General features: G+C 60.0%; 1 protein-coding gene across 19 annotated transcripts in view; it reads right to left on the bottom strand.

The window, feature by feature from the left end:
- Positions 1-241: 241 nt before the first annotated feature.
- Plec (plectin) overlaps positions 242-23,110 on the bottom strand; it is a 60,660-nt gene continuing 37,791 nt past the window's right edge. For 18 of the 19 annotated variants that reach the window (XM_085831943.1, XM_085831944.1, XM_085831949.1 and 15 more), the window contains 29 exons: positions 22,735-22,812; positions 22,546-22,638; positions 21,498-21,664; positions 20,711-20,826; positions 20,533-20,639; positions 20,253-20,372; positions 20,085-20,180; positions 19,701-19,828; positions 19,345-19,438; positions 18,502-18,656; positions 18,109-18,418; positions 17,946-18,023; positions 17,702-17,863; positions 17,423-17,527; positions 17,229-17,324; positions 16,886-17,011; positions 15,855-16,007; positions 15,602-15,756; positions 15,383-15,509; positions 15,096-15,279; positions 14,847-15,008; positions 14,549-14,723; positions 13,251-13,389; positions 12,807-13,163; positions 12,646-12,729; positions 12,351-12,455; positions 12,170-12,268; positions 7,789-11,169; positions 242-7,660 (listed from right to left, as the gene is read on the bottom strand). In XM_085831943.1, coding sequence (XP_085688069.1) covers positions 1,445-7,660; positions 7,789-11,169; positions 12,170-12,268; positions 12,351-12,455; positions 12,646-12,729; positions 12,807-13,163; positions 13,251-13,389; positions 14,549-14,723; positions 14,847-15,008; positions 15,096-15,279; positions 15,383-15,509; positions 15,602-15,756; positions 15,855-16,007; positions 16,886-17,011; positions 17,229-17,324; positions 17,423-17,527; positions 17,702-17,863; positions 17,946-18,023; positions 18,109-18,418; positions 18,502-18,656; positions 19,345-19,438; positions 19,701-19,828; positions 20,085-20,180; positions 20,253-20,372; positions 20,533-20,639; positions 20,711-20,826; positions 21,498-21,664; positions 22,546-22,638; positions 22,735-22,812 — 13,368 coding nt within the window. In that variant the 3' untranslated portion in view covers positions 242-1,444. The remainder of the gene's footprint in view (positions 7,661-7,788; positions 11,170-12,169; positions 12,269-12,350; positions 12,456-12,645; positions 12,730-12,806; positions 13,164-13,250; positions 13,390-14,548; positions 14,724-14,846; positions 15,009-15,095; positions 15,280-15,382; positions 15,510-15,601; positions 15,757-15,854; positions 16,008-16,885; positions 17,012-17,228; positions 17,325-17,422; positions 17,528-17,701; positions 17,864-17,945; positions 18,024-18,108; positions 18,419-18,501; positions 18,657-19,344; positions 19,439-19,700; positions 19,829-20,084; positions 20,181-20,252; positions 20,373-20,532; positions 20,640-20,710; positions 20,827-21,497; positions 21,665-22,545; positions 22,639-22,734; positions 22,813-23,110) is intronic. The other variant, XM_085831957.1, reaches the window with a different exon arrangement.

The raw sequence follows: 23,110 nt of genomic DNA, 5'->3' as shown, positions 1-23,110 counted from the left end.
CACCTCAGTGCAGCCTGCTCCCTTCTCCACTCTGCCTTCTCTGCCTGGTAGCTCTCTAGCCAACCCTTGGGTTTTCCTGGTTGTGCTGCCCAGCCTTGGCGTAACATCTTCGCAAGGCCTCATGTATCTACTCTGGCCAGTACCCATCTGGTGAGCCAGGGTCCGGAGCCGGGAACCACAGCTTCTACCCTCTCACTGACACACAGATCATCTAGGAACAAAGCACAAGGCAAGACCCAGGTGAAGGTTGGAATTGCTTTTACTGAGGGGCGGACACCGCAGGGCCCCGCCCATGGTCAGGTTAGTGTTCTGCCTGGCATCCCCACCTGCCACCAGCTCAAGGTTAGTGGAACATGCAAAGCTCACTCAGAGGGTGGAGGCAGGGGAGGAGCCACCAAGGCCCGGGACTGGCTGGACAGGAAGGAAGGGAGAGTGTCACTGGCCAAGTGCTTCTGTTAGCACAGATGGGCCAGCCAGTGTCTCTGGGCCATGGAGGGGCCAGGGCTCCCTGGGAGTGAGGTGGGCAGCAGCACCCAGAGAGGGGTTCCACAGGCTTGAAGAGTCCCTGGGCCTCTGGAGCAGGAGAAGTCTCAGATCTGCAGAACCCTCCAGCCCCACCCAGCCAGAATGTCCATCTCCTACCCTGGGTCTGGGTCTTTAGGGCCTGGGTACAAGGACACAGAAGGCACTTACAAGAGGAGCTGAGGCTGGAAGGCTGAAGCAGGGGCTCAGGTCTCAGGGGAATAAGTATGGGGTGTTGAGCTACAAAGCATAGCTCCAATGGCAGCTGCAGGAGCCAGGCGGGAGGCTGGGGCCAGGACACAGGCCTTATCTTCCCATGGGGAAGGGGCTTCTCTGGGTAGGCTGGAAGAGATGGTTGGCCTGGGATCTTCCCTTGGCCAGCAAAACCCACTGAATATACATACAGGACATTCAGAGATAGACTGGGGAGAATCAGCTGGCTCAGGACAGAGGCCCCAAGAGCTGTCGGCTCACAGGACTGTCTGTTCCCAGTTCCCCTCAGCAGCTAGGACCAGCAGGTAGACATCCAGTGGGGTTGGCTTAGAGGTCTGGGGGCCTTTCCCAGATAGAATCCTCCCAGGAGAGACAGGAGTGGTGTAGGCTGAATGCCCAGCTCTGGATTCTCCAAGGCACCTGGCTGTGGTGAGTGGCAGGTAGAAAGGATTTAGGGAGAACCCAGGAGATTGAAGTGGTCACTGGGCCTGGGCCAGCCCTGTTCCCCAAGACACAGGCTGTCTGGACATCGCATATATATATTAATGTGTTAGTCTGGTCTTTTTGGTTAGATTTTAGGCACCGCTTGGGAGGAAGACACCTTTAAATGTTAAAAAGAAAAAAAAAAAAAAAAAGAAGAAGACCCCAGCGCCTCCACAGGGAGCCCGGCCACATGCAGAGCGGGAAGGCAGGATGCAGGCTGAGGGGATCAGGCCACTGCAGACTCAGGGCCCCCAAGAGAGGCTGAAGGCCCTGAGGCGTAGCGGCGGCCATAGCCTGAGGAAGAGTAGGAGGAAGAAGAAAAGGTCATGGAGAAGCCAGAGCCAGTGGCATCAAAGCTGCCACGGCGGGAGCCGGCCCTGGAGCCGGTGCGTGAACCAGTGCGTGAGCCGGCGGTCGAGCCAGAGCCACTGACGCTGTACGGGCTGTAGTAACCCTTGCTGGACTGTGCCGCAGCCTCCAGCAGCCTTAGCCCCGTACCCTCCTCCACCATGCTACGGTCCAGAGCATCCTTGTAGGAGATCTTGAGCTTGGTCTTGGGGCACGTGAGGTACTTGGAGTAAGCACTGACATCACGCAGCTTCTGGGCTGTGCGGGCATCCACAGTACCGCGTTGCAGGGCTTCATCGAGAGACACACGGCCGGGTGTGTCAGGCTCGATCAGACCACCTGTCAGGTACTGCACCTCCAGGAAACGCTGGCCTGCCTCATAGTACAGCCAGCCCTTCTTCAGGGCCTGGGCAGCTGACATCTTGGTCTTGGTGCGTGGGTCCTCAAACCCACAGAAGGCCTTCTGGGCCAGATTGATACGGTCTACCATGATCTTGTCCACCAGGCCCTTGTTGACAGCCTCAGTGACCGGGAAGCGCTCACCAGTGCTGGGGTCAATGATGCCCCCGGTGCAGGCTTGGGCCTCCAGCAGCCGCTGGCCGGTGATGTTGTCTACCAGGTTGCGGTGCATGGCCTCAGTGATAGACACCTTCTCCAGAGTCTCTGTGTCCAGGATGCCAGCCACGGGGCCAGTCTCCTCAGTAGGATCAGACCAGGAGGCTAGCTGGGTCCTGGGGCCAGCAGAACTGATGGGGTAGGAGGAAGATGAGCCCACAGAGGAGGAGCGGGAGCGGAAGCCGCCGGCATTGCCTGAGAGCATGTCAGCAAACTCGGTGATCGAAAGTGTACCAGCGCGGTACTGGTCCAGTGCTGAGCGGTCAATGAGGTTCTTGGTGATGGCGTCGTCGATGTCATACTGGCGGCCAGAGCGGCGGTCGATGATCATAGACTTGACGACGCCGTCTGAGGAGGAGATGGTGATCTCTTCCCACTCACATTCCTGCTCCGACAACTCCAGGTACGTCTGGTGGTCAATGAGGCCCTTGCGGTAGGCCTCGTACACGGACATCTCCTTGCCCGTCTCAGGGTCCACAATCACCACGCGGCGCTTGCGCACAGAGGACTTGGAGGATGTCTTCCGCTCCCGCTTCTTCTCCTTCAGGGGCAGGAGACACAGGCCCGTCTGGGGGTCAGTGATGCAGCGCTCCATCAGCTGCAGGTAAGTGAGGTTCTCCTCTGTGTTGGGGTCAAAGAAACCCTTGGTGTCATCTGAGGGATCAGTCAAGATCTCGTTCATCTCCTCATCAAAGAGGCCGCGCTTATAGGCCACTTCCACAGGCAGACGGTGGCTCTCCTCGGGGTCAATGATGCCCCCAGTGGCGATCTGAGCCTCCAGCAGACGGATGCCATGGTCCTTCAGGATCAGGCCCTTCTTCATGGCCTGGAAGAGGGAGATGAGTTTCCCAGAGTAGGGGTCCTTGTAGCCAGTAACGGCACGCTCAGCTGACAGCAGCTTGTCCTTGAACTCGGGGCCCACAATACCCATACGAACAGCCTCTTCTACCGTCAGCTTGAGTCCCTTGATGGGGTCAATGACATAGCCGGTGGCTGCCTGTGCTTCCAGGAGCTCGAAGGCTGTCCCGGGGCGGATGATGCCCTTCTTCATAGCCTGGTACACCGAGAGCCGTTCCTTGGTGGCATCAACAAAGACTCCGGCAATGCAGCTGGTACCCTCGAGGAACTTCTGCAGGTTCTTAGTGACCTCCTCGATGGAGGTCAGGCCTTCTTGCAGCTGTAGCGCTGTGGCCTCGTCCATGACTTGAGAGCGTACCAGCTCCTCCACAGTGATCTGCTTGCGGAGACCACGGAAGGTCAGCTTGCGGGCATCAGAGAGTGGCAGCAGCATCTGGCCGCTGGGGTCATCACGGCGGCAACGCTTGAGCAGCTGTGTGTAGCTGAGCCGCTCATCCGTGGAGGGGTCCACGTAGCTGCGCACCTCGCTGGGCTCTGACAACTGGTCGTGCGTGTCCTTATTGAGGTAGCCGCGTTGGTAAGCCACCTCCAGAGGGAGGTGGAAACCCAGGCGGGGGTCCACAATGCCTCCTGTGGCTAGCTGCGCATCCAGCAGCCTCAGCGCCTCCTCAGCAGGGATCAGCTCCTTCTTCATGGCCTGGAAGAGTGAGATGGTCTGTTCGGTGTAGGGGTCTCGGTAACCAGTTACAGCTCGCTCGGCGGAGAGGAGGCGGTCATGCAGCTCGGGGCCTACCAGGCCCCTCCGCACAGCCTCATCCACGGTCAGCCGCTCCCCCTTCACTGGGTCCAGCAGGAAGCCCGTGGCTGCCTGTGCTTCCAGCAATAAGCGGGCCACCTCGGCACTCAGCAACCCCTTCTTAAGGGCCTGGTAGATGGTTAGCGTCTGCCTGGAGCCAGGCAGGTAGACACCGGCCACTGCGCCTGTGCCGTAAAGGTAGCGCCAGGCAGATTCCATCTCCAGCACCTCACGGAGGTTCTTGGTGCCTTCCCGGAAGAGGTTGTAGGTCTCAAGGGAGATGATCCGGGCCTCGTACAGGTCTTCGGCGGTGAGGCGGCGGCGTACGTAGTCATAGGAGGCCATGTTCTGCTGGCGGATGATCTCGGTCTTCTCGATGATTTCGATGATAATGATGATCATGCGCTCCTTGGTTACCCTCCCAGCCTGAAAGTCAGCCATGAGCCGGGCACGCTGATCCTCCGGGATCATGTTGGACTGCATCACCTCCCACAGAGACATGGAGGAGCCACCGTGGCTGCCACCACCCGGGATGTCAATCTGCGTCTCCTCGAACGCCCTCCGAGTCTCCTCCTCAGTATACACCTGTGTGGTTTCTACCACCTCGGTCTTCTCTGCCCCTTTGAGTGGCAGGAGGCGCAGGCCGGTCTCGGGGTCCTCCACACAGCGCTCCAGCAGCTGCAGGTAGGTGAGGTTCTCGTGGGTGTTGGGGTCGAAGAAGCCCTTAGTGTCATCGCTTGGATCTGCCAGCACACGGTTCATCTCCTCATCGAAGTAGCCACGCTGGTAGGCCACGTCCACAGGCAGGCGGTGGCTGTGCACCGGGTCGATGATGCCACCTGTGGCGACCTGGGCCTCCAGCAGGCGGATGGCATGGTCCCTGAGGACCAGGCCCTTTTTCATGGCCTGGAACAGCGAGATGGTGTTGCCCGAGTAGGGATCCTTGTAGCCAGTGACGGCCTTCTCAGCGGACAGCAGCTTCTCATGGAGTTCAGGGCCCACTACGCCCGCCTTGACAGCCTCATGGACGTAAAGACGTTGGTTCCGCACAGGGTCCACCAGGAAACCAGTGGCTGCCTGGGCCTCCAGCAGGAGCGTGGCTGTGCTGGGTCTGAGGAGGCCCCGGCGCATGGCCTCATAGATGGTTACTTTCTCCTTCGAGTCCTCCAGATAGATGCCGGCCAGGCAGCCGCTGCCCTGCAGCAGAGTCCGCACGGAGCCCACCTCAGACAGCTCTTTGACTGATGTCTTGCCATCCTTGAGCTGGTCAAACTGAGCTCTGCTGAGGATCTTGGCGTCCAGGAGCTCACTGGCCGGCACAGGGGCACGGAGGCCACTAAAGGACAGTCTCTCCTGCCGCCGAGTCTCCACCTCCTCCACGATGGTGATGACAATCTTGATGACCTTCTCCACGGTGACCTTGCCTGTGCGGAACTGCCGCAGCAACTCCTGCCGCTGCTCCTCGGTAAAGTATTCAGAGCTGATGAGCTCCCACACGGTCATCGCCCTGCCCTTAAAGCTGCCCACAGGAACCTCAACCTTGGCCTGCTCCAGTGTCTCCCGGGCCTGGAGCTCAGAGTAGACCTCCTCCTGCCGGGCCCGGACAGCCTTCTCTGAGAGTGGCAGTAGGCTCAACCCGGTCAGCTGGTCAGACCGGCACCGCTGTTGGAGCTGGCTGTAGGTGACTGGCTCCTGGGTGCTGGGGTCATGGTAGACTCTGGCATCATCTCTGGGTGATGTCAGGGCCCTGTTAGTCTCTTTGTCCAGGTAGCCCCGGGCATAGGCAACATCCAGGGGCACACGGTGGCTTTTGCTGGGGTCTACAATGCCACCAGTGGATAATTGGGCATCCAGCAGGCGCAGGCCCTGTTCTCGGGGAATGAGACCCTTCTTCAGGGCCTGGAACAGTGAGACACTCTGTCCTGAGTAGGGATCCCTGTAGCCTGTCACGGCCTTCTCAGCTGACAGCAGCTTCTCGTGCAGCTCAGGCCCCACCAGGCCAGCGCGCACCGCCTCATCCACAGTCAGCCTGGCGCTGGTGGCAGGGTCGATGATATGCCCAGTGCCAGCCTGGGCCTCCAGCAAGGCCACAGCCACCTCTGGCTGCAGCAAGTCTTTCTTCAGGGCCTCATAGATGCTCAGTTTCTGCCCTGCTTCTTCCAGCCACACACCGGCGATGACATTGGTACCCCGCAGGGCCTGCCTCACGCTGTCTGCCTCGGCCACTTCCCGCACAGAACGCTCACCCCGCTGCAGCTGCTGGTAGAGTTCGTGGCTGATGACCCCACTGTCCAGCAGCTCTGCGGCGGGCACGAGGGCACGGAGGCCCTCAAAGCAGAGCTGGCCCTTCCGCTCGTGTTCCTCCACCACTGTGATGACAATCTTGATGATCTTCTCCACCGTGATGCGGCCCGTGCGGAACTGCCGCAGCAGGTCCCGTCGCTGTTCCGCCGTGAAGTACTCCGAATTGATGATCTCCCAGATGGTCACGGTCTTGCCCTGGAACTTGCCAAACGGTGCAGACACGGTGGCTTTTTCGAAGACGTCACGGGCCTCCGTATCGGTGTACACCAGCTCGCCACCCTTGGCAGCCTTATCTGTGAGTGGCAGGAGGCGCAGGCCGGTCTCAGGGTCCTCCACACAGCGTTCCAGCAGCTGCAGGTAAGTGAGGTTCTCGTGGGTGTTGGGGTCGAAGAAGCCCTTGGTGTCATCGCTTGGGTCAGACAAGATGCGGTTCATCTCTTCATCGAAGTAGCCACGTCTGTAGGCCACGTCCACAGGCACACGGTGACTGTGCACAGGGTCGATGATGCCACCCGTGGCGATCTGGGCCTCCAGCAGGCGGACACCATGGTCTCTGACAATAAGGTCCTTCTTCATGGCCTGGAAGAGCGAGATCTGTTCCCCTGTATAGGGGTCCTTGTAGCCAGTGACGGCACGCTCAGCTGACAGCAGTTTGTGGTGCAGCTCAGGACCCACGACACCCTCCTTCACAGCCTCATTGACTGTTAGCCGCCGATTCCGCACAGGATCCAGCAGGAAGCCTGAGGCTGCCTGGGCCTCCAGCAAGATCAGAGCTGTTCCGGGGCTGAGCAGCTGCCGCTGTAGGGCTGTGTAGACACTCAGTTTCTCATTGGTGGGCTTCAGCAGCAGTCCTGCAATGCTGCTGCGGCCCTTCAGGTACCGGTACACATCTTCCCGCTGTGTGAGCTCAGCCACCGTGGTGTGACCCTGTGCCAAACGCTGCAGTTCCTCCTGGCTCAGGATGCCTGCTTCCTGTAGCTGCTGGGCCGGCACCTTCTGACGTAGTCCCTCAAAGGTGTACTCGGGTTCAGCCTCCACGGACGGGCCATCGGGTGCATCCCGGCCGTTGGGCAGTGCCTTTGTGGCAGCGGCCTGGGTGGTGGCGATCTCGGAGTGCGCCAAGGCAGCGCGGTGCTCTTCCTCCAGGCGCTGCAGCCGCTCTCGCAGCCGCTGGTTTTCCTCTGCCAGGAGCTTCTCCTGCTGCTGCCGCTGCTGCTCCAGATGCTGCAGTTCCTCTTGCTTGCGCCTCACGCCCTCCTCAGCCTCGCGCTGCCGCCTCCTGGCCTCCTCCATGCTGGCCATCAGCTCCTGCTTTTCCTGTTCCATCTGCCGCTGCTGCCGCTGCTGCTCCTCACGCAGCTGCTTTGCTTTAGCCACCTCATCCTGGAAGAGCTGCTCCAGCTTGGCCTTCTCCTGCTCGATGAAGCGCTCCCGCTGCAGCAGGCTGTCCTTCTCAGAGAGGAAGCTCTTCTGCAGGGCCTGGGTCTCCTGCAGTATCTGCTCCTGCTGCACAGTCTGCATCTGTTAGGGATGGGAAAGGGGGTCAGCTCTCGGGGAGACCAGGGTGACTCCCCACTGCCCCGGGGGATAGCCTAGCCCCTCCCCGCCCCCCAGGCCACCCTTCTGCCTGTGAGGAGGGAGGGCGGTACCTCCTCCGACTTGAGCTGCAGTAACTTCGCCTCCTGCTTGAGCTTCTCCTTCTCACGCTCCAGCTCCGCAATGGCCTCCCTCAGACGCTCAGCATCGTGGTCACTCTGCTGTCGCTGGATCTCCAGCGTCTGCACCAACGTCACCTTCTCCTGTGTCGCAAGTTCAGTGCGGTGCAGCTTCTCGCCGATCTCTTCAGCCTGCTTCCGGAAGCGCTGGGCGTCCTCCTCCGCGCGGGCCTGAGCCCGGCTCATCTCAGCCATGCGCAGCTTGAGGCGCTCGGCCTCCGCGCTCATCTCCAGCTGCCGCTGCCGCTCGGCCTCCAGAGTCCTCTGGAAACCCTGTGTCTCCTCTACCAACTGCTGAGCCATTTGCTCCTTGTCCTCCTGCAGCCGCCGGGCCTGCTCCTGGGCAAGCTCCTTCTGCTGCTGCAGCAGCTCAGCCTCAGCCTTGAGCCTCGTGGCTTCCTGCACCGCCTGCATCTTCTCCTTCAGCATCTTCTCTGCCAGGGCCCGCTGCTGCGCCAGGTCCTCCTCCGCTAGCTGCCTCAGCCGTGCTGCCTCCTGGGCGGCCACGCTCAACCGTGCCGCTTCCTCGGCCACCTGTTTCATCTTCTCGGCCTCCTCCTCCAGGAAGCGCTGTGTGTTGTCCTTGTCACGAAGGATGAGGGCCCGGTTTTCAGCTTCAATGCGAGCCTTGAGCTTGCCCAGCTCCTCCATCTGCACACGGACAGAGAAGAGCTCCTCCTCTACCTGGCTGCGCTGCCGGGCTGCTTCTGTTACCTCGGCCTTTAGTCTCTGCAGCTCCTCATCCAGGATGCTCTTCTGGTGGTCAGTCTCCTCTAGCTGCAGCCTCAGTGTGGTCAGCTCCTGCTCTACCTGGGCCTTCTGCCGGAGTGTCTGCTCTGCAAACTTTTTATGCTTCTCCATCTCCGCATCGGCTGCCTGCTTCTGTTTCAGCGCTGCCTGCTCTGCCTGGGCCCGACGCGCTGCCTCCTGCTCCGCTTCCTTGCGCAGTTTCTCTGCGGCCGCCTGGGCCTGAGCCTGGGCCTGAGCCTGCTCCTCTGCTGACTGTTTCAGCCGCTCAGCCTCTTCCACTTGTTTCCGAGACTGTGCTGCCTCACGCTCCGCCTGCTCCCGGGCCTCCTCCGCCTCCTCGGCAGCTCGCCTAGCTGCCTCTGCCTCGCTCCGCAGCCGATCCAGCATGTTCTGCTCTTGCTGAAGCGTCTGCTGCAGCTCCTCCTCTCGCTGCTGCACCACAAAGGCGTGCGCCTTCTCCTCCGCCTGCAGCCGTTTCTGGGCGGCCTCCTGGGCCAGCTGCAGCTGCCTGGCCGACTCCTGCTCGGCCCGCTCTCGCAGGCGCCGTGCTTCTTCAACCTTGGCCTTGAGACGCTCAACCTCCTCCAGTGCCACCTTGCGCTGCCGAGCGGCTTCCTCCTCCGCTGCCAGGCTCCTCTGCACGCGCTCCTCGGCCTCCCGGCGCCTCTGCTCCTCCTCTGCTGCCAACTGCCGCTGCCGGGCCGCCTCCAGTTCCGCCTGCTCCTTGCTGCGCATTGTGTCCTCCGCGTTGCTGCGAATGCGCCCGAGCTCCAGCTCCAGCTCTGCCTTGCCTGCAGCGGCTTTCTCAAAGCTTGCCTTCAATGCCATGATCTCCTCCTCCACCTGCCGCCGCTGTCGCAGGGTGTCCTCCACCAAGCCCTTCTGCCGCTCCAGCTCGCTCTCTGATGCCTTGCGCAGCTGGGCCAGGCGCTCCTCGATATCAGCCTTGTGCAGTGCCGCCTGCTCCTCCAGACGCCGCCGCTGGAAGGCCTCGTCTTCTGCCAGGCGCCTCAGGCGCTCATTCTCAGCCTCCTTCTCTTTGAGTGCAATCTCTGCCTCGGTCTTGAGCCTTGTGGCCTCACTGATGGCAGCCAGCTTCTCAGTAAGCACCCGCTCTGCCTCGGCCCGCTGGCGGGCGGCATCCTCCTCTGCCAACTGCCTCTGCCTCTTGGCCTCCTCGGCCAGAGCACGTAGCCGGGCAGCCTCCTCTGCCAGTTCCCGAAAGCGGCCCGCCTCAGCCTCTAGCCTCTGCTTAGACTTTTCGCTGGTAGAGCGAGACTCTTCCTCGGCTCGCGCCTTGCTGGCCAGCAGTACCTCCATCTCTGCCCGGACCTTGGCCAGTTCAGCCTCCAGCTCCTGGCGCTTCTGCGTGGCTGCGGTGGCCTCGTGCTGTAGCCGGGCCAGCTCTTCCTCCAGCAGCTGCCGCTGCTGCTCACCTTGCTCTGTCTCGGCCCGCAGGCGGATCAGCTCCTGCTCCGCAGCCAGGCGCTGCTGTGCGGTGCCCTCCGCCAGCTGCCGCTGCTTCTCCAGCTCCTGCTCTGCCAGCTCCCGCTGTCGCACAGCCTGCTCCTCCGCCTTGCCCCGCCGCCGCGCTTCCCGCTCGGCCTCTTCCTTCTGCTTCTCGGCATCGGCCTGTGCCAGGCTCTTCTGCTGTGCCACCTCTTCTGCCTGTAGGCGCAGCCGCAGCGCTTCATTGGCCTTCAGCTGCCAGCGCTCCAGCTCCCGCTCAGCTTCCTCCCGGGCTCGCTCAGCCTCAGCTTGCTGCTGTGCCCGTCGCTCAGCCTCCTCCCGCAGCTGGGTCACTGTCACATGCTCCTCCTGCAGAGTGCGCTCCAATTGTGCGGTCTTCTCTGCAAAGGATGCCCGCTTGCTCTGCAGCTCCACTTCCGCACTGCGCTGTGCTGTCTCCAGGGCCACCTGCACTTGGCGTGCCCGCTCTGCCTCGGCTTGGCGCAGCCGCCGCTCAGCCTCCTCGGCCTGCAGTCTCAGCTCATCCAGGGCCTGCAGGGCCCTCTGCTTCTCTCGCGCTGCCTCAGCTTCAGCCTTCACACGCAGGGCCAGCTCTGCCTCTGCCTGCCGTTTGCGCTGGCTCTCATCCTGCACCTGCCTTCGCAAGCGTTCAGCTTCCTCCTGAGCCTGCCGTTTCTGCGCTTCTGCCTCCTCAGCCCGAGCGCGCAGAGCCTGCAGCTCACCCTCCGCCCCTCCACGCTGCCGCTCAGTTGTCTCCAGCTGCAGACGTACTACACGGATCTCTTCCTCAATGCGCATCCGGCTGCGTTCTGCAGCCTCCACCTGCTGGGCCTTGGCCTGGATCTCTGCCTCTGAGCTCTGCCTCAGGTGCTGCAGCTCCTCTTGGATGCTGCGCTTCTGCTGCTGTGCGTCCACCGCCGCCTCCTCGCGCCGCGTCACCTCCTCCTGCATGCGCCGCTGCAGTTCTTGTGCTTCCAGCTCTGCCTGGGCTTTAGCCTGGGCGTGTGCCTCAGCTAGCTGCCGCTGCTTCTCCAGCGCAGCCTCCACCTCGGCCAGTCGCTCCCGCTCCTCTGCCCGCTGTTGCTCAGCCAGCCGCTATGGCGGCAGCAGAGAGGGGGAGAGAACCAGAGTCAGTGTGAGCCTGGGGAGCGTGTCTGGTGCTCACATGACACGGAAGGTACCACCACAATTCACTTGGACAATGAGATTTGGGGGAGCAGGGAGGACAGAGATTCCAACCCAGCCAAAGAGACAGCGTGCACCCGCCCAGGACACTCGAGCAGCGAGCATAGCAGCCCCACCATGCTCACCAGCCTGGGGAAGGAGGCCCAGGCGTCCTCCCCTCTTCCCGCAGAGAGACGACGGAGACAGACGGGACAGGGAGAGAGAGAAAGAGCAAAGCAGGAGGCTCGCGGGGCCGCCAAGCCACACCCACCACAGTCCTGCCCGAATTCTACCACCCTAGCAGGCCTCTATCCCACAAGAACCTTCTCCCCTCATGGGGAGGGAGGGCCATTCCCAAAGCCCAGTGGGGTGGAGGCAGCCAAAGTAGGAACAGCCGTGCAGACCAGAACCAACTCAGAAGGCCTCTCAAGCTGGCAGACAGGTGCAAAGAGGAGGGAGTGCTGTAGGCCAGCCACCAAGGCCACCTGGGAGGTAGGGAACTAGACAGATGACACCACGCCTGGCCAAGTTACTCTGAAATATCCCTCTCCAAACCCTAGAACGTCATACACCAACTCTTCCTAGGACAAGCGACCCATTGACACCAACACAGAATCCCCAAGAAGAGCAAACATCAGAGCCAGAAGGATGCACGTAGGAGCACTCGCCAATGAGAAAGGGCGCACGAGCCACTGGGCGGAGAGCAGAGCCGTGCCAGGTCAAGGAAGGCCACAAGGGCGGGCAACCTGGGCAGCCATGCTGGTGTAAGGCACTGGACAGCACCAGGCACGGGGCAGGGAATGAACTGTTATCGAGTGGAATCAAGACAGGTTGCTATGGGCTGCATTTGAGATCAAGAGAGAGGGCCCCCAACCCCAACCTCCAACCCCCATCCCTCAACCCTGCCCCCAGCCACACGGCCCCAGGCTACCTCCTCCTCTTCCATGCGGCGCAGGGTCTCACTGATGAACTTGATATACTGGCTCGTGAGCGTGGTCAGCTCGCTGTAGCGCGTGCGCAAATCCACGTACTGGGGGGAAGAAGTAAGTCAACCAGCGCCCACAAGCCCCTGTGAGGTCGCTCGGCAGAGGCGTGGCCCACCTCCAGCCTACCTCCTGGATGACGCTCTCCGATCCAGACTGAACCTTGGGCTTCTTGGCAGGGGAGGCCACGGGTTCAAGCTGAGCCTTGTAGGTGATCAGCTGGAGCTCATAGTCCTATAGACACACACTGTGGTCAGCTACCTGCTCTAGACTCTGGTTGCCTGGGCCCGACCCCCAGGCTGCCTCACAGGCCTTCTTTGGGACAGTCCAGGCTTGGGACAGTCACACAAGAGTCCAATGCCTGCTCAACCGGCCAGCGTGGCCCCCGTTTTGAGTTTTAGAGCTGCCAGCTGGGAGACCTCACCTTGATTGCATTGATGTACTGCTTAGCAAACTTCTGGCACTCTTCAACCTTCTCACCATGACGCTCAATCTCCTCCAGCAGGGCCTGAGGGAAAAAGGGGTTAGTTAGCATGGAGCTAACAGGCTGCGCCCTCGCTCAGGCCAAGCCTCTCCTGGACCTACCTTCTCCTGGCGCAGCTGTTCTCGCGCAGCCTGACAGTTGGCTATTGGCACGGCCTGGATCTGCTCTTGCCGCCTCTTGGCATCCTGCAGCCAGGCGCTCAGCGGATCCGCGCTCTCACGGTAGTAGCGAAGCTGGCGGCCCAGCTGCTCGAGCTCACGCTGCCGCACATCTGTCTGGGCTAGAACAGCCTGCCAGCGCTCCAGCAACTGAGTGACACGTTCTCGCCAGCGCTCGACTTCCACGTCCCGCTCACCGTGCCGCTGCTGTAGCCGCTCACCAACCTCCTGTGCCCCCCGTAACTCATCTCTTAGGGTGTTGAATACTGGCTGCTGTGCCTCGGCCTGGGCCCGCAGCTTCTGTTGGGCAAGGCAGGGTGGGTGTCATTTCAACACGGACCTCCTACTGAGCCTGTCCCCAGTGCAGCACAAGCCCCTGAAAGGTACCTTTAGCGAGGCCTTGGTGGCTTCAAGCTCTTGGAGAGTGGCAGGCACAGCCTGGGCCTCCTTCAGCTGCTCCTCATGGGTTTTAAGCACCTCCTCAGCCCCCTGGGTACTGCGAATCACCAAGCTGATGGTCTTGAGTCTAGGTAGGGGAGAGCAAAGCTCAGAGGATGTGGGCTCAAATAACACACCCCCAGTGAAGAAGCTGGAGCCACTAGGTGCCGCCTCCCACAGCCCAACTCTTCCTGGCCAGAGCAGATGGTCACTTAAGCTGGAAGGCCCAGAGGGAGGATGCTCCAGGCAAGAGCTACAGACTCTAGAGTCCTGGAGCAGGTGACACCGCCTGCAGCGTAGTTCTCAACCTTCCAGCTCAAGACTGGCTGAGCAAACAGGAAGTAACGAGGGGACCATGTGCCTGACAAACACGTTCCTCTCCTACACAGTATTAGCATTTGTTAATAAAGGCTGGATGCACTATGTGATACAGAGAGCAATAAATGCTGGAGGTCAATGCTGTGGGAGCCAGGCTTCTGAAAGTCAGGCCCTCTGAATGTATCTACTGTGCCTCTGAATCCAAATACACTGAAAGAAACACAACGAAATGCGCAGAAACTGCGGCTAGGTACAGGAGGACAGGCACAAGGGACTGGGCTCTGGAGGCTGAAGGAGCTCAAGCACGGAAGGACCCTCGGAGGCTGAGGTCAGGAGGTCTGGGGAGGGTCTTGCTGCCTTGTCCTCGAATGTCTCAAGCACACTCCAGCATTCATCACTCCTCTTAGGTCTCCATTTCTCTTCACCAAGAAGCCTGTCTGTCTCTCAAACTCACTGATGTTCTTCCTGCTGAAGCCACTGGTCTGGCCACACCTCATAGCATCCCTCCCTTACTCCCTTCCTCCCTCCCCCTCATCCATGCTCCCTTCCACTCACAACCAGGAAGAACCTCTGCTCTGACCGTCCCCTCCCTCCCTCTTCACTGGGCAGGCTCCTGGGTGGTGCCAAGTCTATGACTTCCGGTCCTGGCATTTGGTAAGCAGCCCCAATGTCCCTTACCCCCCACTTCACTTCACACTAACAGGAAGACCTATAGCTATGATCTTCAAAATGCATCAGGCTCAGAGCATTTCTTACCACCACATGCTGTCATGTGGGTCCAAGCCCACTGTCCACTAGCCATTCAACAGCCCCCCCCATGCCACTTTACACCCCCACCGTCACCTTTCCTCTGCTCAGAACATGTCTGGAATCCCTACCCTCACTAGAGGAGTGCCACTGGACTCTGGGACGTGCAGAGGGACACTCACTTCTCTAGGTAGATGGCAGACAGGCTTCGGACCTGTTCCAGCTTGCCCAGGGTCAGTTCCAACTCCGAGCGCAGAGTGGGTGCAGCAGGTGACGGCTCTGGCAAGGCTAGAACTTTCTCAGCCTCAGCAGACAGCCGGGCAACTCCCTTGCCCAGCCCCTCCACCTCAGCCTGCGCTTTCTGTAGAGAGACCAGGTAGGGGCACAGTGACCGGCAGAGCCTGACAGCCAGCTTCCCCTGAAGGCAAGATTGGTCGGGATGGGTAGGAGGGATGAGGAGTGAGTGAGTGAGGGCTACACCTGCCTGTTGCTCAGCGATGCGCTGGGCGCACTCCCGTGCGGGGTCCTTGTCCAGCGGCAGCCGCAGACGGTGCACAGTCCGAGTCTCACAGGCCTCCAGCTGCAGCCGGATATCCTTGAGCTCTGAGATGCATCGCTGACAGCGGGACTCCTCCTGCTCGCCTGGGGAAGTGACCAGGTTAATGGGAAGCGGCCTACATACACAGTCTGCCTACCCGCCACTCCCACAGGGCTTTGCCCTCCCCATACCCTGCTCCAGGCTTTGTAGCAACTGCTGGTAGTGGCGGCTGCAAGATCCATACTCGCGCTCTGCCACTAGCCGGTCCTCAGGCCCAAAGCCACCGGCGTCCTGGCTGTCTCGAAGGAAGGCCTGGTAGTGCAATTCCAGGTTGCGCAGAGCTTGCCGCTGCTCCTCGGGCTTCAGTGTGCGGAACTGGAGGTGGCACATGTCATTGAGACTGGGGCCAGGCCAGATGGTGCCTTCAAGACACCGTCTCCCATCCTTCCCAGGGCCCATGGCCAGTGCGCAGTCCTACCGTGACTAGGGACCAGGACCGGATGAGCTGTATGTCCCGACTGAGGCTCTGCCACGCCAGAAGGCTCTTCATGTCCACGTGCAGCTGGTGCCACAGTGTGACCAGGGCCTGATGCTGCGCCTCCAGTCTGGCAGACAAGGACCACGTTCAGTGAGTCTGTCTAAAGCCCTCTTCTCTCTCCACAAACTCCCTCCAGCTGTGAACCCCCAGGTTACCCACCTAGCGACAGCTTCCTGGGCCTCCTGGTTGGGCGGTGGCACAAGAAAGCACACAGAAGGCACGGCAGCCTCGCTGCTGGAACCACTGAGCACCTTCCAGTGGGATGGCTGGGCAGGACCCACCAGCTGGCATTGGTCACCCTTGTGCACAGTCACCTGGGATAGTCATCGAGTAGTGAACGACGCCGTCGGCCGACCTATGCCCTGGTCCACCCAGCCCTTCTGGCTTGGGCCCAGCCTGGCTCAGCCCTTACCTCCACCTGCTTGTAGTCACACACGGCTATCAGGGGCACGTGGCCCCGCACCGGGTGGGCAGGGTTGCGTGGCTTCAACTGTACAATAGCCTTGGCCCGCTTGGCCAGGCCTGAGAGGTGCCCCTTGTACTCATTCAGTTGTTCCTTCTCATCCTGTGGGGGAGGGGAGGCTCAGGGTCAATCCAGCCAGCTCCCAGTGCAGGGATACCTGGCCCAGAAAGTAGCCAGCCCCCACCCAGTCAGCGAGCGCCCTGTCTAGAGAGGTTTCTGATACTAGGAGCAAGGGCACTTAAAGGCAGGTGCAGTTGTACGAGGGGACCGGCCTCCACAAGTTCATTCCACTGACCTCGCTCCTCCCAACCAAGACCAGGTACCCCATCCCACCTTAGGCCACTCCTCACATCTTCTAAAGAAGGGGCTAGGCCTACTTACACCCCAGCCCCTGCGATGACCTTGCCCCTGCTCCCTCCCCTATAGAAGGTCATTCTCCCCCATCAAACCTGAAGGGAGAGGAAAGAGAACCACTCTCACCAAGAGCAGTGCTGGAGCACCTGCCCCTCCCACCCTCCACCCCCACCCTCTCCTGTCGGTGTGGTAGCTGAGGCCCCATCTTTGCAGATCATACACTCAGCTTCCTCCTCTCCCCTCTGCCTCTCTGACTCCCTACCTAGAGTGCTGACACTCTTGTGGATAACCCCCAGCCATGCCCCAGCCACGCCCCAGTATATATGGGCACATCCAACTGCCCTTCACAGCCCCGCAGCTCCGCCTGCTCCAATCATCAGGCCATAAAGTCAGTGCCTATTCACCACAGGGCTGGTGATCCCAGCTGACACCTCCACTCAGGGTAGGCTCTCAGGTTGGGCGGGGCTCTTCCCAGCCCACCAGCGGGGCACCTGTCACCAGCTTTTCTGTTCGTTACATACACACGGCATGCACCCCCATGTGTCTCTCACCCTGCTGGCCTTCCATCCCATCCTCAGACACCCTCGCAGCCCATGTCCCTCTGTGCCTTGTTCACAGCTGCTCACCTGGGCATCCTGCAGCAGATCCTCAAGCCTGGTGACGGTGATGGTGCGGTCACAGGTGTACTTCCTGCGTAACGTCTCCTGTAGCTTCTGCAACTGCTCCTCCGCCTCCCGAACATCTGAGAAGAACTAGGACGGGAGGAGGGGTCATCTAGGGCTGGCAGAGCCCAAACCCTAGGCCAGCTGTCTGAGCAGAAGCCAGACCTGAGGGAAGAGGTAGTGGAAACTCCCCCAGCCCTACCCCTGGGAGGACGGTGAACCAGGGCCGCACATCTGTCAGGTGCTAAGAGGACCCTTTCAAGCACGAGAGCTGCAGCAGAGGAAGAAGAGAGGCTCTGGTCCTTACCTGGAAGTAGGCTGTGTTCTCTTTCAAGTGTGCTTCAATGCAGCAACACAGCTGCAGCATCCAGCTCCACTGTGTCTGCAAGGCAGCCTGGAAGGACTGTGGACAGCACGGGCCTTAGAACCCATCCCTGGCCATCAGTCCCATAGCCCTACCCCCACTGGTGCTCTTAGGGCTCCCTGCCGCCGTGCCCCCACCTCCACCGTGGGCCGGGCAGGATGGTCTTCCCGCAGCAGCCTGTCCCCTGTGTTCTGGATCTCCTTGATTTTCTTTTCCTTCATTTCCAGTTCTCGCATCAGGGCCTGACAGAAGGGAAGAGAGTCTCAGGGACGCTGCCCATGCAGTCCAAGTCCCAGGCCTATCTTCTCAGAGCCCTGGGGCTGAACTCAAGGGGCTCCCAGCCTTGGGGAACAGTATGGGTGGGTGTGAGTGGGAAGGGAGAGGGAGAACATCCTAAGGAGGAAACGCTGCCTTACTGAGTAACTTTCTTTCTTGGCTGCCATGTTGGTATTGCGGTCACTCCAATCAAAGCCCACTTCCTCCTCTTCTTTCTCATTCAGCCACATCAGCTCCTTGGTAGCTGCCGCCACAAACCCGTGCAAGCTTTCCAAGGACCGGAGGCGGGCCTTGGAGGAGTTCTTTAAGGAAGAAAGAATTAGTCAGTGACTGCGACTGCCTACCCCTCCCAGCCCCTCCCAGCCGCTTGCAGTCCCCACTCACCAGCAGCTTTGCATACTGCAGGTCTAGGCGACCCAGGCAGTCCCGGTAGGCACCCCGGGTGGCAGGGGAGAGCTGGCTCTGCAGAAGAGATCAGTGAGTAGTCAGGTTTGCAGTGGCCTGGGCCTAGCTCACAGCCACTGCCTACCTCAAGCATACGGCTTACCTCATCATTCCGAGCCCGCTCGATCTTGGCCCGAAATTCCTCTATAGACTGATGCATGCCTCGGTGGCTGCCCAGCTGGGCCTCCACACTAGGCAAGTCCACGCCCCACTCAGCACTGTCTATTCGACGCTGGTTCTCCTCTACCCAGGCCAGCAGGTCTTGCAGGTAGCGCAGTGTGGAATCCTCTAGCTCTGGGCGCCTCTGTGTACTCTGCAGGGTCACCTGGGTCACAGGGGCACCCACCCCTGCCTTCAGCCGGAGGTTGTACTCAGTGCGGATGGCTACCAGGCGCTCATGCAGACGATACACCCTGAGGAAGCACAGGAGTTGGGAAGGGGGGGGTCAGGTGGGTCTCAGACCTCCTAACCCAGCCTTCCCAGGTAAGGTACATACCTCCGGTACATCTGTTCACCCTGTGGATGCCGCCCATCTTTAAGGGTCTGCACATCATTGAACAACAGCCGGATCATACCATCAGCCTTGTCTAGGTCTCTCTCGACTTCCCCAGCCCGCTGAGCCACCTTGCCTGAGGCCAGCAGCCGAATATCCTGCAAGACAGTCCTGTGTGACTTGGCCTGGCTAACTCTCCTACTCGCTGCCTAGGGTTCTCAACCAAGGCTGCCCCTTCACCCCTTCCCCCAGCCTAAAAATCAAGTCCCGTGTGGCTCACAGCCTTGGGATTCATTCACTCCTTTCCCTCCCAGTGAGCCCACACATCTTCCTAGCACTCCTCTAGACTAATCTGTATCAGTTCTCCGGGGACTCAGGATCCTGTTCAAAAGATTCCCACTAGGTCCAAGGACAGAGACTGTCACAGCTTTGTTCACAGGACACTCTGTGCTTCACGCTCCAACACCTACCACATAACTTCTCACACCCAGGCTCACACAGCCCTGTGCCTTATGAACCCCAAGGCCCTCATCTAGCCATGAGGCTGGGGTCTCCCTACTCTCTACCCTCTGAGGAAGGAGGGGATGAGGGCCACGCTGGAATGAGGCAGGGAGGCAGACAGTCCTGCCTGGTGGCCAGAGGCCAGTTCTGCTCACAAAAGGAGGTCAGGGTTGGCAGCAGACCAGAAGGGCCTGGTTTTCCCGCCCTAGTGCCACACCCTGGGCCTGTAGCCCAGCAGGCCACAGCCCTCGCTGCAGAGTAAGCAGCTCGGTGCTCCTCCTACCTCCCTCAGGCCTGGAGGGGTGCCCACCCCACCCCTCGCCCCGCCTCTCCTCTCTCCCTCACCGACTGCAGTAGGGCGTCCGCCTGGTTCAGCTGCTCCTCACACAGCCCAGCCTCCATCTGTAGCTTGCTCACAATGCGCTGAAGACACTCCAGCCTATGGACCAGATCACGGCAGAGCCCCACAGGGAGTCACTCGGGGCCCCCCACACTGTAGCGTCAGAGGAGCTCCCCTCTGCTCTGGCCTCTCAGCCTGCCTCAGGCGTACTGTCCCGCTGGCCCCAAACACCGAAGCTTGGTTGGGTGTGGGGGGGTTTCCTCCTCAGGCAGTGACTCACCCTGGGGTGGTTCCCCTGCCACCACAGGGCCCCACCCGCCTGCTGTCTCCCACATCGCCTGCCACCCTCCACATGGCCCACCTCTCAAACTCGCTTCGCAGTTGCTTCTCCCGCTCCAGGATGGCCACGTGCAGCTTGCCCCACTCCTTCTCCACGTCTAGTGGGTGGTAGCCAGGGGGGATCTTGAGCTGGCCCGCTTGTACTGCCCCCTGTGAATAGGGGCAAGCTCAGGCCTAAACTGGACACTGGGAATCCTGGATGCTGTGCTCCTCAGCTCCTCCACAACCTGGCATAACTTTGGTTTCTAAGCACTAGGCAAGGGCAAGCCATACTACAGAGGCATTGAATTCTGGGGCTCAGACGTCTTGATTTATCTACCTAGGGAATACATGACCCTCACACCCCCCAGCTACCCCAAAACCAGGAGACACCCCACTCACTCCCCTTAGAAGCACCTCACTTTACCTCCAAAGACTGGTAGATAACTTTGGACCGGTTCTTGTCTGCCTCCTTGGCAGGAAGTTCTGTCTCCTTGAACTTCAAAAACTGGCACCATAGGATCTGTAGAGGCAAGGGGTGTCAGCAGCTACACCAAGACAATCCAAGGATGCCAGCCCAAGTAGGCAGGCCTACCTCAATCTCTTCGAAGCTGGAGGGGAACTTGCGCTCCTCAAAAGCAGCGGTGTGGTGCCGGATCCATTGCAGCAGCAGCAACACAAGCTCCCGGTACTCCTGCCAACGAAGCTGCAGCTCCTAGGAGCAAAGGCCTGAGTGAGCAACCTTCAGGGTCTCAGGATCTGGGCCACTATGCACCCATCAGGGGCACCCATCGTCAGGGGCACCCGTCATCAGGGGCACCCGTCAGGGGCGTCCGTCAAGGGCACCCGTCAGGGACACCTGTCCACCCACTTACATTGGCCCTCACTCCATCCTGTGCACCAGGCACGCGGGGCATAGCATCATACAGGGATGAAACATAGGTGATGATGGATTTCTCATCAGGCTGAGGGACGTCCACATCTGCAGGGAGAGGCTGGCTCAGTGGGGTCCAGGCAGCAAGGGTGAAGACGGGGAAAGCCAGTGGATCATACCTTCTGGGTCCAGGAGCCGTGTAACTCCCAGGTCCCGCTCTGCCACCGAGAAGGCCTGGTCTAGGTTCTCCAGGTTGGTCTGTCGATACACTTTATTCATATCTATGAGCATGGGCCTGTGGACAAGTTAGGATGATAACAGAGACACCCACTGAGCAGGGCTACATAAACGTTCCTGCATACATCCTAGCAAACAGAGCCTAGCGCCCTACCCTCTTAAAGACACGCTACCTACTTCCCTAACATCTCCAACCCTGCCCTGAGGGAGTTCATTTTTGTTTCGGGTTGGGGGGTTGTTGTGGTTTTAAGGCAGGGTCTTCCTTGTAACCCTGGCCGACTATAACTCCTGTGTAGACCAGACTCACTGAACCACCTGCCTGTGTGTCTGCCTCCGGAGCACTAGGGTTAAAGGCATGCACTATCACACCCAGCAATGGGGGGCCCACAGCCTATAGTGGGCACCAGCACAGGAGCAGGGCACAGGTTAGATAGACAGCATCAGCTTGGGCTCCTATAGTCTCCCTGCCCATCAGGCTTCTTCTGAGGGTCTGTGTGGGCATGGCCAGGCCGGAAGGACAGAGGTGCTTCTGAAGGGCCTTGCAGGAGACAGGCAGGGTCCTGCTCTAGGCACCTCCCAGAGGAAGCTGCTGGCATTCAGTACACCCTGCAGGCATCAGGTTCCAACATCCTGATACTCCTCCTGCTCCCTCTGCCCTGACTTGTTTGGAAGTCACCGGGTTAAAGTCACCCAACCTCCAGCCTTCCTCCATGTCACAGGAACACATACTTGTGCCGGTGGATGATAGCATTGAAGAGACGGCCATCGCGCCAACTGGTGGTGAAGTTGTCACAGCGCAGGCCTTGGTAGCCCTCTACCATACGCTGTGACCACAGCAGCAGCTTCTCCTTTGCTGTCATGTCCTCCGACTGCCCGCTCACCTGAATGTCTGAGATCTGCCACACACAGCAGACAAAGGCGGGAGCTTAGCTGTGGCTGCCTGGCCTGCCTGACTACTCAACCGCCCAGCCACCAGATGCCTTGACTAGCTCCTTAAAGCAGAGCAGCTCAGGATGCTACTGTAATACCCAGGGCTCCCAGGCCACCTGGGGCACACTGGCGTTCCTGTGGCTAAAGCCTACCACATTTACCTCAAGACCGGGCTACTCTAGGTGGTAGCTTCCACAGAAGACAACAGAGTCCCTAACTTCTACTGTCAAATAATTGGTGCTCAGGGATCCCCTTAACTGTGGGAGGCTGGAATATGCCGAGCCCCCAGATAGTAACATGTAACCAAGAAGATGGGCAACAGACACAAGAAGAGCAGCTACAGGCCCTTAAAGTTGGTCCAGCTCTTGGGGTGAAGGGGCAGGTTAAAGCCCCCCTCTAGTTGCAGGCAGGATTAGGTCTACCAGCTTTTTGTCTGTTGGTCTGCCAGCCCATGTGACTCAGCTACCATGCCAGTCTGGCTTTTAGGCCCAAGATCTTAGATTTGTGGCTTCCTGTGAGGCTAGCACAGGCAATGGATGAGTCACTGGGGCATCCCTGCAGCTCCAGAAACTTCCCTAGGCAACCGGCAGAAAGTACATTCCTCTGCAAGGAGGCTCTCCTGGCCCTATCCAGCTAGGGCCTGAGGGCATAGGATAGGCAGGTCTTGGAGAGAGAATTACGCCCTAGAGCTACAAAACTTGCTAGCCTAGGCTGTGGCTGGCAGGAAAGCTAAAGAACACCACCTCCCAGGCCACACCCTAGCCAGAAACAGGGCCAACCATCCCGCTATGGGGCCACCAAATCCCTAGGCGAAGGCAGACCAGACTGGAGCAGGAGAGCCACCTACCTGGAAGTGCAGGATGATTGTCCAGATGAGGCCAAGGGTCAGCTTGGGGTTGCCGTCAGCAATGTCGTCATTTCTGATGTTCACTAACTTCACCTGAGAACAAATGGCTCCGTTAAACAACCCGACATTCCAGGAGGTAGCCAGGGTTAGTGACCCAGAGCCTGGGGTTGGGAAGACAGCCTTATATACCTGGCGATGTCGGAGATAGTCCAGGGCAATCTGCACATTCTGCAGCTTGTGGAAGCGCATCCTCCCCTTCTCTCGGGGCTGGGAGGAGGCAAGGCTCAGTTAGGGACCATGGGGCAACCCCCAGAACAGCAGTGTCAGCTAAACCAAGGGTCTCCCCTAGTGCATCCACAGCCCCTTCATGATCCCAGGTTCCCCCTCTGTAGATGGATAACCACCAGCCCAGGGGCAGGCTCTGAAAGCCAGCAACCCTGCCCGTGGGAAGGAAGGAAGGGGGTGGGGGAGAGACAATAGCCAGGAAGCCACAGGCAGTGGGCAGTGGCACTGGGGGTTGGGGGTGGGGTCCTCAGAGGTACCCACTGCAGCTTCTGGTGAGTCT

The sequence above is a fragment of the Mus caroli genome, unplaced genomic scaffold (genome assembly GCF_978045245.1).
Source record: "Mus caroli unplaced genomic scaffold, Mus_caroli_1 scaffold_16, whole genome shotgun sequence".
In the NCBI taxonomy this organism is placed as follows: domain Eukaryota; kingdom Metazoa; phylum Chordata; class Mammalia; order Rodentia; family Muridae; genus Mus; species Mus caroli.
The sequence above is the reverse complement of the archived record's forward strand: the minus strand, read 5'-3'. Positions and strand labels throughout refer to the sequence as shown.